The sequence below is a fragment of the Apis cerana genome, linkage group LG12 (genome assembly GCF_029169275.1).
Source record: "Apis cerana isolate GH-2021 linkage group LG12, AcerK_1.0, whole genome shotgun sequence".
NCBI classification, from domain to species: domain Eukaryota; kingdom Metazoa; phylum Arthropoda; class Insecta; order Hymenoptera; family Apidae; genus Apis; species Apis cerana.
Window position 1 is genome coordinate 9609636 of NC_083863.1, and position 19303 is coordinate 9628938.

General features: G+C 47.9%; 1 protein-coding gene across 5 annotated transcripts in view; it reads right to left on the reverse strand.

Moving 5' to 3' along the window:
• LOC107998379 (Krueppel-like factor 3) overlaps positions 1-19303 on the reverse strand; it is a 237423-nt gene that overhangs the window by 128020 nt on the left and 90100 nt on the right. For all 5 annotated transcript variants that reach the window (XM_062083134.1, XM_062083133.1, XM_028666985.2 and 2 more), the window contains one exon: positions 15732-15897. In XM_062083134.1, the coding sequence (XP_061939118.1) occupies positions 15732-15897 (166 nt within the window). The remainder of the gene's footprint in view (positions 1-15731; positions 15898-19303) is intronic.

The window sequence follows — 19303 nt, forward strand, 5'->3', positions numbered from 1 at the left end:
TAATAAAATTGCGTTTGCGCGGTGTTAAGATTACCATCCGTGGGATACCATCGCATACCATCGCGTGAAATGAATATTGATTAATTTTATTAAAACGAAGAAGAAGGAAAAAAAAAAAAGAGAGAAAAATTTCGCCCATAACTCGGGAAATTACCATTATTGATATTCCCTATCTACGCGGCGAAATTAGTCGTCAATCCGAATGCTGCGCATACGCGTAGAAGAAACCTAATCTTCCTCACCAACTTTGATTACTACCGTGCATAATATTCTCGTAAAACTGATCGATCCGAGAGAATCTGGGAAATAAATCTATCTACGGGTAAACAGCAAAAGCGGAAAAATCGGATAATCAAATAGGACGTCGTACGAGAAATCTCGTCACGACGAATTCTTGCAAAAGTACGTACAGCGTACGAATCAACCGTCGATTAACCGTCAGCGCGGATAAGTCGAGGAGAATCGCGAGATATCTTTTTTTTCCTTCTTCTTCTTCTTCTTCCACGTTTCGACGAAGGCGCGCTTCAATACTTAACGGACGGTCGCATCCGCGCTACTACTTTGATCGTCGCATCCTGACCGGTTCATTAGTCACGATTGCTCAATAACAACGGGAGCGGAATTGTTACACACCGGCTGTGAACTTATAAATCACATGATCCACGACGTGATAAAGCGTAATGATCCCTGAGAGAGGGGGATAGCTCGCGCTAATTCCGAGGGACTCGCCTCGCGGGTCAGAGCAATCGCCTCTGTAACCGTGAGCTCGGCAAACGGGGATGCGTATCGCGTGTGTTTCCTCCTCCGCTGCGTTATAATATCGAACATTCCCCGTGTTTTTGCGCATGCGTTTCGTCGGCGCCTGCGCGATACGCTTGCGCGTCGTACGTGCGGAGAAGAGTCGAGAAAGTTGAAAGTTCGTAAATTTCGTTCGGAAGGAATACGGAAAAATGCTTCTCTCGAAATAAAGGATTAGAATTCGCACGCGTGCAGAGGCTCGTGGGAAACATACTGTTCCTGTAATCAGAGTAACGTCGGTAATAATAAACTATCCGCGTGAGATTCGTCACGTGGACGATAAAGGTTAATCGCGAGTCATTATTATTCCGATCTGCCATTACCGAAGTGGCAAGTATCGACGCGTTTCCAACGCGCTTTGTGTCGCGAGAGGAGCCCCGCAGCTGCGCGCCTGACGGAAGAGGAAACGATTAATTTGCAAGAATTAGTCGGCCGTTTCGTGCCTACCTCGACGACACTGATCGCGCTTGGTTCGAACATACATCTCGACACGCCGACTTATCGATTTCGCCTCGCCTTCTCTACCCTTCTTCACGCCTATCCGCGGCGTCTTCGATCTCGATCGTCCTAGCGCGGTTTAAAATTCCATCGAAACCTGAATTATCCAAACTTATTCCTTTAATGACAGACACGTGTATACGATGCAATGTATTTCGAGATACGAATAAAACGTGAAAGGATTTCGAATTCCGAGTTTTCCTCGCGGCGTTGCTTTTTCTTTTCTCCTCTTCTTTCTTTCTTCCCCCCTCCCTCGAGGAACATAATGTCGGCTCGTTGTTCGACACGGGGGAGCGGCGCACGCCCGGTAAGGTACTACTAAAACGAAACGCTTGTATTCGGGTGAGAATGGGACACGGACTTCCTGTTACGTCTCGTATCTTATCGGCGGGTGATCGCAGATATGGTGCGCCTCCTCGGGACTGGCCGAGAAGGTTACAGAACTAATAGACCACCTTCTTCGTGCGCGACCCTCGTGGCGTGGCCACGTAACCACGGCCTCTTAACGCCTCCTGTGCCCATCTACATACGGCCACGATCCTCCGTTTCCCATAGATGTTCCCTCCTACCACCTCTTCGCCCAGGATCACGGACCCCTCGTTACCAGCCGGTTGTGTATCCTTCCTATTCCGCCTTATCGCCTCTCGCCTGCCCGACGATTAACACTACACACCGTGCTCTCTCTCTTATGGGAACACTGTTCCACCCTCGACGCACACCTACGTACGAACGATGAATCGACGAATCACCGACGCGAACAATCTTTTGCGCCAATTTCGGATCGAGTCGAATATGGATTTCGATCGACCAATTAATCGAAACGAGATGATACGAGTAATATTTCTACCATCCTATCCAACTTGGCTTAGGATAAGATCGGATAAGGCTGATTTTATAAGATGTTCGATTTGTAAACACGGGATAAAGGGGGATTGCAAGAGAGAGGGAGAGGGAGCGGAGAAGACGTGGCATTAACTTTGATGCGATTGAATGGAACGGCGATTCGCGAGGCGAGTTCCGGTTCGAGAGCTCCGGCTTTATGCCAGAGATTCAACGATATATATATATATATATATATATATATATATATATATATATATATATACTCTCTCTCCACGACGTGATGCGGGAATCGTCGAGTCTGAATAATGCCAATATCATGGAAGATGTCCGAGACTTTTTGAGGAAACTCGTCGAGATAAAAGGGAGGAATGAAACGTTTCTCTTCGTTACCACGTTACCAATATCGATTCCTTCTTCATTTTCCAGGAACCGCTCGATTCGATTCGCCATAATCCACCCTTACTTTTCATCTTACCAAAAAAAAATTATATCTTCTCCCTTGCGGAGAAAAGCTCGAATGTAACAAAGATTCGACGGAGAGACCAAATATTTAATTTCTCCCTCCCCCTTATGGAGAATAGGATCGTGTCCACCAACCGATCGCTACCTGGATATACCGACCCCCTCACGCTCCTCGTAAGTCTCGTATACGATTCGTACGTCGATTCCACGTTGGAAAAGGGGGTTGGCACGAGCTAGGTTGAGGGGGAGAGAGGCGCACGGCCCACGCCACGGATTCCACGGATGCAAATTCGCTCGAGCTATCTCGCCGGATCGTGAGCGTGTTTCGGTGGAAAAGGCAAGGAGAAACGGTGTATACATATATATATATATAAGAAACGAGGGTCCTATCCTGCGCATACGTGCACCACCAGCCACCCACACGACCCAGCAGCAGCCACCGGATCGGCCGTGAGTCCCTCGCCAAGGGGGATATATTCCCGTTGCACTTGCGCCACGACCCATCGCCGAGCATCGGATGCATGATGTATATCCGCCACCGGGTTAGGCGCAGTGGCGAATATGCAAAACCGGTGGCGCGGGGGAGACTTGACCCCGAGAGGCTGGGCCTCTCCTCCTCCTCCTCTTCCGCCGCCCTGTCCTCGCGTGGCGATCGTGTTCCAGGGCCCACCGAGCAACGATTTACGCGGCCGTAAATCATATCTCGCTACCAACCCCTTTTCCCCCTCCCTCTCTCGTTAAACGAAGAGATCGAATTCGACGATTAAAACGTCGATGCGGCGGTTTACGATTTACGTTTGAACGAATTTTCGAGGGATTGGAAGAGGGAAAAGAGGGAAAATGCGAGTCGAGTGTAATCGGAGCGGAGCGATATCGATTGTTTTAAAGGGAATTCGTAATCGTAAGAGCGGGTCCATTAGGCGAGATCGATCTACCGTTGCACGGTGCTGGTGTTAAATGATGCATGGGAAAATGATTAGGCCGTCGACATCGATTGGGAATAATGGCCTCCCCGGGGAGAAAAGTGGCTGGAAACGCGCCAGAAAGTGCGGTCGCGTCCAACTATAGATGGAAAGGAAGCGGGATGGCGAAATTGCGCGAAACGGGAGTATTTCGTGAATTTTTTAATTTTTTTCCTTACACATCCATTCTATTTCCCTCGCGATATTCCAATTTATTACTTGTATTTATACACATTCGCTAAAATATAAATTCGTAAAATATAAATATAATCGTAAAATATATTTCACAATTGTGCAACAACAACAATAACATTTTTATCGAACGAAGGGACCGAGAAGGAACGCGTATCGTTTATCTTCCCCTTTCCTTCTATCGGGAAAGAGGCGATCCAACGAAAATTCATCACTTCCCCCTTCCATCTCCAACCGAATCGAGTTTCTTAATCTTCCGGACCATCGCGAAAAATATAGCGATATTGCAAAACGTTTATAAAAACGTCACTCTATATGCAAATAAAATCGCGGAGGACACGCGGAGCTGCTAATAATTATGAACGATCGTCGGTCGAAAATAAAGTGCAGGGAAGGTGGTCCGCAAAAAGTTCGAGCCCCTCCTCGCCTTTCGGTCATATTTCATCCCGATCTTTCACCCGTTTAATCGACATTTTTTTTCACACGCATCTTTCATTAAATTCCTCATCGGTTGATTTACGGCCGATACCCCTTTCACGCTCCCCATCCTCCCTCTTCCTCCTTTCTCTACTCCCTCTCCCATCCGCTCCGCTCTCCTTCCCTCCCTTTCGTTTCGTTTTACAAAGGCAAGTGGTAGGTCGGTTGCCACATTTCTATATATTTATTCCCGCATAATAACGCGCCGACTGCCACCGGTAGAATTATAGACGCGCGCCCGCGGGGACGCGGGATAAGATCTTCGCGGAGAAAGAAACCGCTGTTTCTTACTTTCTCTCTCTGTCTTTCTCTTTTTCTCTCTCTCTCTCTCGAAGTATCGAGGCTGCACGCGCAATATAAATTAACGATCGAGCGACGATTAACATTTCGCGACGCGACCGGCATACGATCCAGCGATGCTGGACCTCTCTCCATGCTGGATCGACCCTCCTCGCTCGCTTTATCGCAAATCATCAAGAGGCAAGCGTCAAAGTGTCCCGTGCAAGTGTCGAAATGAGTCAAATGAAATGAAGCCACGAAAGAAGGATACGATGGAGAGATATTGGTCGCGAAATCCGATAAGGCGATTAATAAAGGAAGGAACGAAAGATTGCTCTCTCTCTCTCTCTCTCTTCCCCATCGTATCGTCGAGGGAAGGTATATATAAAGAAATAGAACGAGAAAGAGAAAAGGAAAGGTTGGATTTCGTATCGCCGGGAGCGTTTTGCAGAATTCAACTCGGGATGGGATGAATTTGCGCTCGATCGAGCCGGAATCGACGACTAATCTCGTCCGCGGCACAGGTGCAACGCGTCGATACATCGAGGCATTCCTACACGAGGCCGATGCTTGCCGACCTCGTAATCGTACCGATGTGGAAGAGGTCGAAACGAAGAGGTCGAGCACCGTTCCACTCTCCTGGACACGCAGGGGGTAGAGGAAGAGGAGGGCTCGAGCATCCAAGGGTTCCAAGGAACAACGAACGATCTTCGTGGCGAGATCCACTCCGCTTCCAGCGTCGGCCAGCTACTGGGTCAAGCGTCGCTGCCTCCGGGGCCACGGGAATCTCGGTGGTGCATCGAGAGGAGGATGCGCCAGTTTCGCGGCGGGGAAAATAATCGATGCGTGCGCTCGATCCGTGAACGCTCGGGCAACAAACAACACGATCGAGTTGATTTCACGGTGATCAGGAGGAAAAAGAGAAAGATGAAGGAGCAGGAGAGAGAAAAAAAGAAGTGATTAATGCTCGATCGGAAAGAAGTTTGCTCGGGTGCGGTGTGACAAATGGCCGAAGTTCGATACGGATCGGGTTTACGAGAAGTATGCGAGCAGAGATCTGGAATGCCGTTCGATCGAGGTTGCAGAATGCAACTTCGATCCTTTCTTTTTTTTTTCTCTTTCTTTTCATTTGAATTCGCGTCTCATCGGAGATGTATAGCGTACGTATGTATATATACACGCAATCTTAAATATCGATAAATATAATTTTTCCCGTATCTCCGCCCATTCTGACGCGCAACCACGAAAAAGAAGAAAAGAAAGCTTGTTTTCGACGCAGGTGCAGGAAAGAGAGTTCCTATAAGCGAGACGCTTATATCACGCTTTAACGAGCACCGTTAACGTCAAAAATGCAAAGGAGCTTATTATCTTACAAATGAATAACCAAAATTGAAAGCTGACGTATATGTATATATATATATCTGAACGTGTGCATATATATAATTCGTCACCACTGAAACATCGCACACCGACACCGTAATTATCCCCTCTAGCTGCCACCGCCCCCTAGGCCGTGCGCTCTTTAGCCGCAATTACCGCAAAAAACTCGAAACTTACCGTCGCTCTCCTTATTATTACGCGGCGCATTCTTCCACCCCGAGTGAAACGTAAACGCGTTCAAATAACCACCGCGACGCGACGTACGCGCCAACGTGACAGGGGAGCATCATTACCATCCCCGGCTAAATTACACTTTCGGAAAAACGGATATTTCTCGCGTGCACTTTTCAACAGTTCGAGCACGCGTCGTCCTCGCCGCCGTCAATTTTCCGCGGATTTGCCCCGCTCGAGGTAGCCAGGACAGAAGACGGACGATAATACGTTCATCGCGATAGGCAATTTACGAAGAAGATACGCGAATCCTATCGGGGAATACACCTCCTCGGTGTTGATCATCCTCGGGGCAGCGAGGTGGCGGCGATCCCCTTCTTCCTCGACACGATCGACGCAGCACACGCGGCATCATTACACGCCGGTTTAACGGGTGGTACGTCGTCGTCACGCCGCGCTACGATTACGCCATCTTTAAACGCTTCTTCAACCCGGATCGCCCGGCTAACGGAAACCATCCACCGAACCGATTGAATTAGAATACCGCCGTTTCATCAGCGACGCTTCACGCCCGTTAACCCGCGACAGTTGGAGAACTTATCAAGGAGGGAACGCGTGGAGGAATCCTTTCTACAGGGATCTAAAATAAAAGGGAGAAAAATCGGAATTACGAGCGCACAATTCGTAGCGGCGGAAAAAATTCGATCGATTCTCGAATCTTCTGCTCCTCGTCTCCGTGACCCACCCGCCGCAACTACCAGACCTACCAATCGAGCGTAAACTCACGGAAATTCCTGACCTCTCCTCAGGTCGAAGACGAAGCACAGAGAGAGAGAGAGAGAGAATAACTGAAAGTAAGGCGGCCGCTCGCGATACAAATTGACAAGGATCTGGCGCGGCTAACCTTGAGCCGGGAGCATTACTTATCGAATTAAGCGGCGGCAACGGAGCGAGCGAGTAGGTAGACGGCCGGGACGTGGAGCGTCCAGACGAGAAAACGGTCCGAGGCCGAGGCTGGAAGGTGGATGCTGGTGCTAGTGGGGGCGTGCGATAGTTCAAGTCGTGAGCGGACAGCCCCGCCCGACACGACCGCGGAGCATCTCCGTTCTGACCCCCGCTGACTTAGTCGGGGGGTGGGGAGGGAGAGATCCTCCACCAACCCCCCACGCCACCCTACGTCCGCGGTCCCACGACCACCGCGGATCGCTCTCTCTCTCCTCCCTGCCCTTCCTCCCGAGCAGTTCCGTCTCCGTCGAGCCTCCTCGCTCCCTCCTCCTCCGCCCGGGGAGCCACCCCACCCTCGGGCCTAGCGCAACGCCAAGGGCACCGTCCCTGGGCCCTGCTCGCCAGGTCCAGGGTGGGGGATTCATCGCCGACACCACGCTACTTTCCACCTACCTCTCTCTCCCTCTTTCTTCCTCTCCTTCTAGCCTGTCTAGCCAGCCTCGCCTCGAGAAGAAACGCTCGAGGGTATGGGAGAAGGAAGAGAGGAAGGTCGAAGAGGAAGGAGTGATAAGTGTGGGAAGGGCAGGTTGCATAAGATCTAATATTATGCAAGCGCACACAGGCCTGGATGCGTTAGATCCCTTCGATCCTCTCCCTCCATTTCTTCTACACGACGCACACGCACGACGCGACACGAGCGTATATGTGTGTGTGTATATATATATACGGAATGGAGCGTGTTGAGAGCCGTTTCTTTATCCCTCTCCCTCTCTCTTTCTCCCCGTGTATTTGCCATTCGTGTGTATACACCTTTACCCTAGCTGCATAGAAATCGCACGAGCGTTGAACCCAGGAAGTGGCCATGAAATAGTCATTCCTGAAAGGTTAACTCTCCTACCGCATCTCGCGGGGGCCCCGAGGTCGAGCCTCAAAGTCCGGAAAGTCCGCGGCCGGACCGAACGGCAGAGACGGATGAAAGATGCGGATCCAGGCCCCGGATCGGATAGGAAAGGTCCCCGTTTCGACTTCCTCCGCGACCCCCTCGCGAGGGAAACGTTCTATCGCAAGGCCGAGCGCAATTAACGAGTGGTGCGCTTCCACGATCTGCCGCCCTCCGCTTCCTTTTCCTCGAATGGAACCGTAAAATTTCTCCCCTTCCCCTCCGTTTCGTCTTTCGCCGAGCTCGAATCGAGCGCGACCCGTTCCCACGAATCGACCATTTACCGGTCGAGCAAGCGAGGTCGAGGATCGAAGCGAAACGTCGAACGTGTCAAAATTTGATCGGGCCCGTGCGAAGTAGTGGTAATGGTAATAGCAATAGCAGCGATAGTGGTGGTAGTAGGCCGGGAGGATGGATAGAGGCGCGTAGAGTTTGACCGGTCGCCTCTCCCGCTCCACCACCGCCCCCCTCTCCCGGTTCACGACGTGGCTACGCCGTGAGGAGCAGTACCTACGGGAGGAGTAGTACCATCGGGGCCACAAGGGTCACAGGGCTAAGGCACTTCTCACGCCCCCGCCATGTCGGAGAGGAACACCCCCACTTGGACGGATCTTACGTACGTAGCACGTCTCAAAGCGGCCGATTAGTATACGTGCTTAATTACCGCCCATCACGCCTATCGATCATCATCCACGAGTCTGATGGAGAGGAAAAAAGAACGTCCACTTCCTGGGTAAAGTAAGAACGTTTTTCGAGCGTTCTGAAAATTCGATTCAAAAGAGAGAGAGATTGAAGACGACGGTCGTGGGTATAATGATAAATTCCGACGAGAAAGATGAGCGATGAAGATGCAGGGCCGACTGTTCGACGATCGTCGAGATTAAACAAAAGCGCAAGACGCAGTCGTCGGAGATCGACGATCTCGGTGTTCGATCTTGGAAACGTCAGCGGATATCTTCGGTGGAGGCGAGTGAACTCGATTCGGGTACAACAACGGGAGACGTAACGCGAACCTGTCGTTGTATCGAGAACTGAAGCGAGAAAAAAAGGGAGGAGGATGGCGAGGATGGTTCCGGGTTTGATGGCCATCATCTCTCCTCCTTTTCGGCTCATCGCGTCAACCTTTCGATTCGATTCGCCTTTCTAGACCCGGAGGCGCGTCAAGGATTTCCTCGTCCCTCGTCGCATCCTCGACCGACCGTTAACCTCTCTATTCGACTGACCAATTTAACCCACCAACTTCCGACTGTTTGCTCGATTATCACCGGTCGATTCGTTTCCAAGTGTGCCCCGCTACCGTTTCCTCCTCTTAACGTTGCTTCCACGGCATCGAGAGAGAGAGAGAGAGAGAGAGGCTGATGGAACGATTCATCGTCGAAAGCCATTCAATTCGTACTCTTCCTTGTAAATTCTCGTCCGATGGATTTTTTTTCCTTTTTTTCTTTTTCTTTTTGATGAACGTCGGTAAATCTCTTCACGCTCCGTAATTACCCGTATAATATAATTGCTTTTTTTTTCTTAGGCGAGAAAGTCGTATTTTTAAAAAGACCTAGAAAATTATGAAAATTATGTTCGACGCTTTCCCTTTCGGATTTTCATTTCATTCGTGGAGAGTTTCGCGAATATAAATCAACTACCGACGACTGTCCGTCACGCGGGAAAATACGGGAGAATTCTAGGTGTGTACCGGTGTGTATGTGTGTGTGTGTGTGTGCATTGCTCTTCTCCACCTTTCAACCGGCCAGGATAATAACTCAGCGAGGAATAAAAAGGTGAAGGGAAGGAACAAGTACGAACGAAGGAGAAATGGACTTCACGAAGTAGAAAGTCGTGAAGGAGGCGACGCGTTTCCATCGGCATAGCTTACACAAGCCGGCTGGTTTAGGCTCTCGAAAAGAGTTGGAGAAGGAAGGGAGGAGGAGAAGGAGAAGGAGGAGGAGGTCGGACACGAAGGAGGAACGGTACCGACCGTTTACACCGTGACGAGGACGAAAACGTGGCGCAACGGAACGTTGGCGTTATGTAAAAGCGTAAAACGACTTAAAGATTCGCCTCACGCTTTGCCCTCGCCAAGAAGCTTCTCCTTTTTTTCCACGAAAATCCATCTTCCCCGGCTCGCTCTTGCGATTCTCTCTCTATTCTCCACGCCTCTCTCTCTCTCTCTCTGCCTCCCCCTCCCTCCCCTATCCCTCCTCGATCCAATCTATCCATCCATCCATCCATCTATCCGGAGAAAATATATACAATTTCGATCAATTGAGAATTCTCCCGACGATTTGATAAATCGCGAGGGGGTATATACTCGCAGGCTTGTATATATTATATCGCCTCATAAAATATTTATCGCGCGCCGTTATTGAATAGGAAGGGGCATAAATGTAATTAATTGTCCCGGTATCTTGCGCTCGATCGCGGGGCTGGAAAAAAAAGTGCAGGCTTCGTTCGTGCGTACGTAAGGTAAGTCAAGGCGAACTTGATGTTATCGGCAGAAAGGAAAAAAAAAAAAAAAAAGAAGACAACAGGTGTCTCGTTCGGCCATTACACGCTGAATAATTTTCGATAACCGATATTATAAATAACGACCGACAGGTTCTCATAAAAAAAGAAAAAAACAGAGATAAAAAAAAAAAAACATTCGTTTCCATCTGAAACGCGTAAATCACGTTCGCTCGGTTCGTTCCGTTTAATCCTCCAAAGGGATAGACGCGAGTGGACTTATCAGAGGAGGGTCTCTTATTGATTAAAAAAAAAAAAAAATTCCAACGATCCGGCATTACGTAGCTAATTAACAGGGAATCGGAGAGGAGTTGATCGAAGAAGGCACGACTCCAACATCCCTTCCCATCCCATGTGAACAAGAGGCGAGTCGACGACGAAGAAGGTGGAGGAGGAGGAGGAGGAGGAAGGCTTTATCCGACTTTATCTGCTGACAGTGTCGAAGCGCGAGGGGCTCCGATCGATTCTGTACACGGCACAATCGCTTACGGATCCGATTCTAACTATCGGTTAAAGATGGAAAAAGAAAGGGAGAAGAAGGAGGAAAGGAGAGAGAGAGAGAGAGAGAGAAAGAGAATACGCGTCTCTACCCCCATGAAGAATCTAAGATCGTATCGTGAAATGGTCGGAGCGCGATATGACCACCGTCTATTGCTACTCGTCTTACCTGAGAGCTGTTCTCTCTCTCTCTCTCCTTCTTTTACTCTCTTCCTCGTTCGATGATCGCCTCGCCATTCAGCACGAGGACTTATCTCGATCGACGGAACATGGCCACGGTGTGCTCCGTCCCTCTGATAAGGACCCATAAACGTTCCCTTAATTGCGGCCTAATAAAATCGCCACACCATCGAAACTTGCCCTTTTATCCGAAAAATGATATTTCGAAGATAGGGATAATATCGATGATGAATGTTTAGGAGAAGGAGAAAAGAAAATTTTGAAATTTATCGAATCGATCGAGCTTAAAAGTCCGACAGAGGTACACAGTTGGAACGGAACTGATTACCCAACAACGGTGTCTACAAATCCGAGCGAGCAACACGCTTTTTATCATCGAATCGGTTATACCCGGTCACCGATTATCAGTCTCGCCATTCGCCAAGGATTTATCTCGATGCTCGAAACATGCCACCGGCGGGCGCAACCGTTCGAGATAAGGAAGAGCTATGATAACAAGCCGCTATTTGCCGGCTTGCAACACACCGTGTCACGCCGCTACTGTGCACCCTGCACGTGCTCTCTATCTCTCTTTTCGTTTAACTTCCGATCGACGTTGCAAACGTTGTCGCGATTCCGTTATCAGCTTTTAAACCGCTCTGTGGGCGAACACGTGGGACGAGGTGGCACGGCCACGATTCCGTTCGAATAGGCAGACGTGTAAGGTGGAGTTTAACAGGTGTCGTTCACGAGTAAAATAAAGAAACCTCGACTCTTCAATTTTCTCCAAGGGAAATTATAATAAACGATACGTAACGTAATTATACATATCGCCCTAAATTTCTTTCGACCACGCGAAAGAAATTTCGAGCTGCTGTTTCTTTAAACATATAAGAAGATCCCGGTGAAACCGTTAATACAGTTACGCATTATCTAGATTGCTACCCGTCGGCTTCCGCCGGCCGAGAAACAGCATGAGTAATTAATCAAAGACAATCAAACTCTGGGAGCGTGGACTCGAACCGACTCCCAACAAAACGGTACGTCTATCCGTCATCCTCCTCTCCGTTTCTGAAACCGCGGGGTGGGGAAAAAATGGCAACAGGATTTGCCGGGAGAAGGAAAGATTGTTCCCGAGCTAATCGAAAACAGCGAAAAAGCTCGCGCCGCTTTCTCCCGGATGGATATTGTATATATTTTGCGCTTTCGTCGAGGAAATGTATCGAATCGAACGAAAAGTCGACGCGAACTTCGGACAACTTTCTTTAATTATAGACGTGGACAACAAAGGTGTCTGTCTCGTGCGGTTAGCAATTACGCTAATAATAATATTAATTTGCCACGGAATAGCAATGAGACTCCTCCACCAATTTTGTACGTGGAGTTAATTCAACGCGTGACTCCGGGGTTTACAAATGCAAACGTAAGTGGGGGGAGAAACAAATTTCGTGAGATAAAATCGAAAACGAGTAATTAAATAATAAGGTGTTATATATTTAAATAAGAAACCTTTGTCTCGCGTTTCACATCGAGATTTTGTTTTACGGTATTATTTTTGTATAATTAATTTGCCTTTTTCCTTTTTCTTTTTTTATTCATTAATTTCGCCAAGAGGATAACGGAGGTTCGCAAGAGGATCTCACGGCATTGTCTGATTCCGCGCGGCTTCGAGACGAATTTTCATCTTGGTTAATTGTTCGATTTGACGAACTTGATCGATACTCGTTCGAACTTTTTTTTTTTTTTTTTTTTTGAGTTCCAATTCCGCGAAGAATATTTATATAAATATATACGTATACGTAGCGAAATTTAATTTAATTCCAAGTTGCGTCGAATTATTAACGCAAGGTATAATAATATTATCTCGATAAACCGCGATTACATAACGCGAATTATAGCGAGTAATTAACATTCACTTAAGCGGTCGAAGAAAATTTTAACACGAGTTTCTAACTCGATACTTTCCGATTATTAATAGAAGTGATACATAATTCAATTAAATATCTACAAATTATACATTTTCTGTATTACCTAACACGGTTACAACAACCACCATTCACTTAAGCAGCTATTAAAGGCTTACTTTTTAGCTTCGCTTTCAAACCAACACTTCTCATCATTAATACAAATTACGCGTATCTTCCACGAACATAAATCGCATATTTCCCTCCCTTCCCTTTATCATAATATACAACCATCGAGGAAGTCAGTGTTTGTTTAATTAGAATTACACGAATTAAAATTTCCCTGGGATAAAATAAGCCAACTTGGTAAATTTCCATCGAGAAGCGTAGACGCGTATCGCGATCGTCCGCCCTTTTACCGAATCGTTCCACGTGTCACGCGTGATGTCGCTTCTGTACACCCCGCTTTCTTTACTTCTTTGGAACGTTTTTCGAAGGGGGGAAAAGAAAAAAGGCGAAAGCAGGCAAGAGCATTCTTGCGAGATAAACTCGTAACGGCGGAACCGTAAACGATAGCGAAACACGTAGAGAAAAGAAACCTTAATTACCCGTTTCTTCGCGATTTAGGCGGTAAGGCAGGTAAGGTTTCTAGATATCCAAGGTTTCGCGCCGAGCGTAGCAAATTTGGAGGTCTCGATTGTCGCAAGCGTGATTTATCATGGTGCATAGCTGGCCGGGGAGAGTGGAAGGACTTTAATTGCTATTTTGAGACGATGATGGAGTTAGGTTAGCTCGAAGCGCGCGTGGCGTAACGCAACTTCTCGATAGGATTCGTTCCGGCGTTGCGAGATTCGCGATGATCGCTGCTACGAAACGTCGTTATACGCCAAGCACTGGTGATTTAACAGGAAGGATTTTTCCTTCAAAAATCATTTCATCCATCCAGCGAGAAACCTTTCTTTCGATCGACGCATAAAACGAGGTGTTTCATTTTGCCGCGTGGACATCGCTAGAACGCAGAAATCGAGCGGTTGAATGTGCATCGAGTGGCACACAACAGGTCGGCCGGCTCTTGCACGCGTATATGGTATATCCACGCACGATCGGAATTTTCCGATAGCCACCAACCGGCGATTTATGGACGCGCGAGGAAACGGACGCGAGCCGTTATACGCAAGGCCTCCTATAGGCCTGGGACCTCGGTGGAGGAGTCCAACCTCGATATCATTATCATAGCTACAACCGAACCTCGGAGGAAGCTTTCAATCTTCCGTCTGTTACGAAATCGAGCCAAAGAGATTCGCAAGAGATTCTTGTCGCGGCGGTGTTCGATAATCCAAACAAAAAAAAATAAAGAAACGATCGAGCGGATTGGATCGAACCAAGGGTTAAACGCTAGCCTCCCCATCGTATATCGCAGGAGAGTCACACCTCGTTCGAGCTTATTACATATATATATATATATACACGTTTATACAAGAGTGGCGCTCGGACAAATTGGCAATCGGCGGACAGCGAACGGAAAAGTATATTCTCCGAGAGACTGGTGACTATAGGACAACGATGGCCCGGGGCAAGGACTACGGGTTGCGACCCCAATCGCATTCGGACTCGGCTTTGCGCAGGTGTGCGTGGCCATTAATCCAGAAATGGAAGTGAATGCGGGTCCAAATGCTAGCCAGAAGCGGGCTCGAGCTCTACGTCGTTGCACGCTTGTCTCTTCTTCCCCTCTTCCCTTCCCTTACACTCCTTTTTTCTTTCTCTCTCTCTCTCCCTCTCGATCGCTCTCTCTCTTTCCTGTTTTTTGCGTAGCCGGCGATACAGGTAATAAAAAAGAGGCGTGTCCTCCCCCCTCCCCCCTCCCCCGAATGTTTAAACGCGGCCCACGTTCGCGCGCGAGAAACCAACTACTAGGCAACGACTTTTTATCGAGGACCACTATGAAACTGCTGGTTCTCTCTCAAAGGCCATTAAGATCTCTTAGGATCGTTTCAGGGATCAGAAGTTTCTTTTTTCTTTTTTTTTCTTTTTTTTTTGTTCCATCGGAACACCCGGTAATTCAACGATAAACGTAAGAGCAAGGTGGTACCGATTTAACCCGGTAAAAACGTTGATTTCTCAATTTTTAACAGAGAGGAGGGGGAAGAAATCCTCGTCGTTCTCCGGGAATAAAATTTTCATTACGTTATAGCCTACGGAAACAACGGGAGTTGGAAGACCGGTATCGGTTGAAATATACGTTGGCAAGGACGCGGAGATATCGGTTGTACAACTTGCAGCCGCTGTTCGTGAAACGGGGATCGGTTTTCCATAGAATGGTCGCGCGCGGGAAAAATCGGACATAATTAACCCATAAAGCAATAGGAATCGGCGGAGATCTCGACGAGGTTTTGTCCATAAGCGAGAGGAGTCGGCGTGTGTTTCGAGCCACCACTGTTAAGAAGATTACACGTGCACCTGCGCGCCGCCGGTTAGGGACGGCCGATAGCCGATAGAGGCGCTTCCCTTCGCCTTCGCAACGCAGCGATACTTCACCGATGTTGCGAGCGTTGGAATTTTAAACGCGCCTCGGCGACAACGCGCACTCCGAATATTACGATCTCGAGTTCGTCGAATGGGGATCGAGACGTTCTCGAGATATCACAATCATCGGGATTATTGAGATTTTTCCAACGGTTTCGAGTTCGAATCAACGATGAAATTTGTGGTTAAATTTGATTCACTCACCGGTAGATGCGGAGAGCGGCGGTGGCGTAGGCGTCGTGGAAGGTGAAGGGATTCTTCTAGCCGTGGCGGTAATTATAGCCGCTGGACTGTACCGGGGCACCTGCAACACCACGGGAGTTTTCACGGACAGATCCACTGGTTCCAGCTGCACCGGCGGTCCCGCCGCCTGAAACAGAAACGAACGGTACTCGTTAACGCGCGTCCCCGCCATTAAACCATCAATTTTGCAGAGAACGAGCTTCCCCTTTGGCGCCATGTAACCGAACATCGCGCGTTTATTCGCCCAATACGGAATTACTCGAATTACAGTGTAACGCTCTCTCGATGTAGCGTTTTAAATATTTCTCTCCAGAGGTTCTCGACTTTGAAATTTCGCCGATCACGAGTACTCCTGTTACATTTTTATTCGCATATCAAGCGTTACAAGAATTCGAAAATAAAAAATAACGACCTCTCTCTCTCTCTCGAAATCGAAGCTCGAACGATCGAGAGCAACCGATCTCGAACTCCCTCCGGAGCGAGGGAGTGAGCTCTCCGATAAATCGATAGCCAAAGGTACTACCTTCGTACCTAGCTTATCTGGCAGAGAGCTCGATGCTGGTAGCAGGCCCAAGTGCTTTCGCGCAATTAGCATAACTAGCATTGCTATTGACGTGGACTAATCACGACCAGTTCCCACGAGATCCGAATGACCCGAGAGCTGCCCACCTCTCTCTCTCTCTCTCTTCTATCCAACTTGCTCGATCGTGATTCGATTGTGATCCGAGGATCGAACGAAAATCGAAGTTTCGGAGTAAGATCGTATCGGAAGTGGTCAGCGAACGAAATCATCCATCACGACGATGGATGGAATTCAAAAATTATAATATAATTTCGCTCGGGAATCGAACGGGAATCGATTTGTCTTCGTTACGTTTTTTCTTTTTTTTTTTTTTTACGAGGATAATTACAAGATCATCATCGTTGGTGTTCGCCTGTCGCGCTTAATTACTTGTTTATTTCCATCCGTATTTCCCAAGATTTATGGCCGTGCCACACGCGACGATCAACACGACAAACGAAGCAACGTAGCAGTACGTAGGCTGCGCACAGAATTTTTCGTCGCGATCCTATGAATCCTTATCAACCGCCACTGTTTCGTATTCACGGCGTATGATTCGGGGAACGAAGATCGGATTCGCAAAGACGTTTCGAAGACCACCGGCAGAGAGAAGGAGAGAGATTGTTTCCAGGTAACGTCTGTTGACGAGACGTGGGAATATGCTGGAGCGATATATCGACGATGAAAACCGACCGCCCTAGGCCGCCGTTGCCCTCGAGGCAACGGTATCGCGTCGTGCGACGCGATACACGGCTAATAACGTAACCCGCTTGACAATTGGACCAACTGGTGTAACAAGCGGTTGCGCTCTTCTACAAATCCGTGGGGAGAGGAAGACGAATTTCTATTTCGATCGAAATATAGTATTCGATATACTTTCACGTGTTGGAATGGAAAATTAAAAACAGACTCGATCGAGAATGTTTATAATAATGCTCGCTCGAATCAACCGAATACATCTTCAAGATAGTCGAAATAAGAGAGAGAAATCGTTGAAAAATTAATATCACGGACCGAAACGCGAAATATTCAAACGAATAACATTTCAAACATCGTCGATAGAGATTCTCGGCTGTATCTCCTGACGATGTCCACCGCCTACGACGCTAGAGAGACATCGGTTCGCCTGTGACGATAATTCCATGTTCGCAATCGCGGGTCGTGTCTGGAATAGGAGGAACTTGCGAAACGAGACGGCAAATCGATCCAAAAAAAAAAAAAGAAGAGAAAAAAAAAGAAAAAGGAGATACTCGTCACGCGAGACACGCCCATGGCAGCGTTCCCGTTTTCAGGAAACTCGTCGTTACGTGCATTTGTTATTCATGACCAGGGGAAGGGCGAGGAGGGTCTAGCCCCGGATCCCTCGTAGTTTCGGCCACGACAATGAAATCGTAATGGCATTCGCGTCACGGCGCATTGAAATGTACCTACTATGTATCTAAATGTACCTTCGCAATAATCCGCTTCTCTAATTAAAGGACACGTAGTCGAGTTACATATTTCACGGGACAGAGGGGTACCATTATTCCGATTTCCAATTATCGCAACGTATTTTCCATAAAAGAGAGAGAGAGAGAGAGAGCAATAAAAACAACGAGAACTCTTTTTAATCTCGAATTTGTCTCGCTACGAAATATTACGTTTACTTTAAAAGGGAGAGGAGAGGGGGAAACCGAAACGATACAGGACCTGGCGTTCCACGTGTACGACGTATGAAATCAAACGACGTACTAAATCCGCGATGACTAATGAAAGACCGGGTAAACTGTTCTTAATGATGCCGGTACGCTCGTGATATATATATATATACAAAATATATATATGTGTGTGTATGTATATATAAGAAGCGTATATATATATATACATATATATATCGGTCTATATACCGCATATTATGTATACACACACGTTCCCACAGTAGCGAGACTGGTAATGAGAATATAACGTTCATCAATCATTCGTTGGGCAATCCGCGAGCGAACGACTCCCGGCGGAATTAATTTAATTACTACAAATGTTTCGCGATAAAAATGGCCGGCGATCAATACATTGTCAGGTCCGCGAGTTACGCCGCTCTCCGAGTCCCCGCGAAAATAATTTATGCAAAAGAGGTAGGACCGAGGCGGGCGCCGTTCCTTGGATCGTAACGCGAGTTATCGTAAGACGGGTTATTAGTTCGGTTAAAACGTAATTAAGAAAATTTAATATGGATAATGACCACTAATAAATATAATAATACGTTGGCAACCGGTGATCGATAACTTTTAACGAGCCGTCGTCTTAGGAAATTGATACAGGGCTCTTTCATTTGTCAGCCTTTGCGCGGAGGGAGCGACGACGAATCCCCCCCTCTCTTTTCCCTCTCTGAACCAGGAGCTACTCGCCAATTAGCCCGACAATTAAATATTACGCAACACGTGGGAAAGGAACGTGCGTAAAGAAATCCTCTGGGCGATTTCACCCCTCGATTCTTGACGTTCGAATTTCCCGCGCGCCAGTTTGCAACTTTTTTATCGACCATCGGTAGATTAGAATCGTGACGCGAATATTGCCGTATCGTATACGTATACGTGTACAAAAGAGGAGTTTCGGGGTCGAGCACGAGGAATAAATTAGTCGTCGGATCCTGCCCTTCCTGGCGGAGGGGATCACAGGTGAGCCGTGCTCCCAGCAACAGGCTCGGCTTATGCCTGTCTTTGGAATTATCGGCAAGATCTACCGTGGCCGAAGTAACTACGAGTTATTACGAAGATAGGCCCATTATATATTATACACGGTTTCTTTTTATTACGATCGCCTCTCCGTACGCCGCCACGGCCGAGCGACTCGCGCCCGGGATTAGGTTAACAGCCAGATGTAGACATTACCGGAGATAGGGTGTTTATAGAGCAATTTTTGACACGGTGGATTAATCCGTCCGAGGCGACACGCGATCGATCTATCTACCCCAGCCTCTCGAATTGCTCTCTCT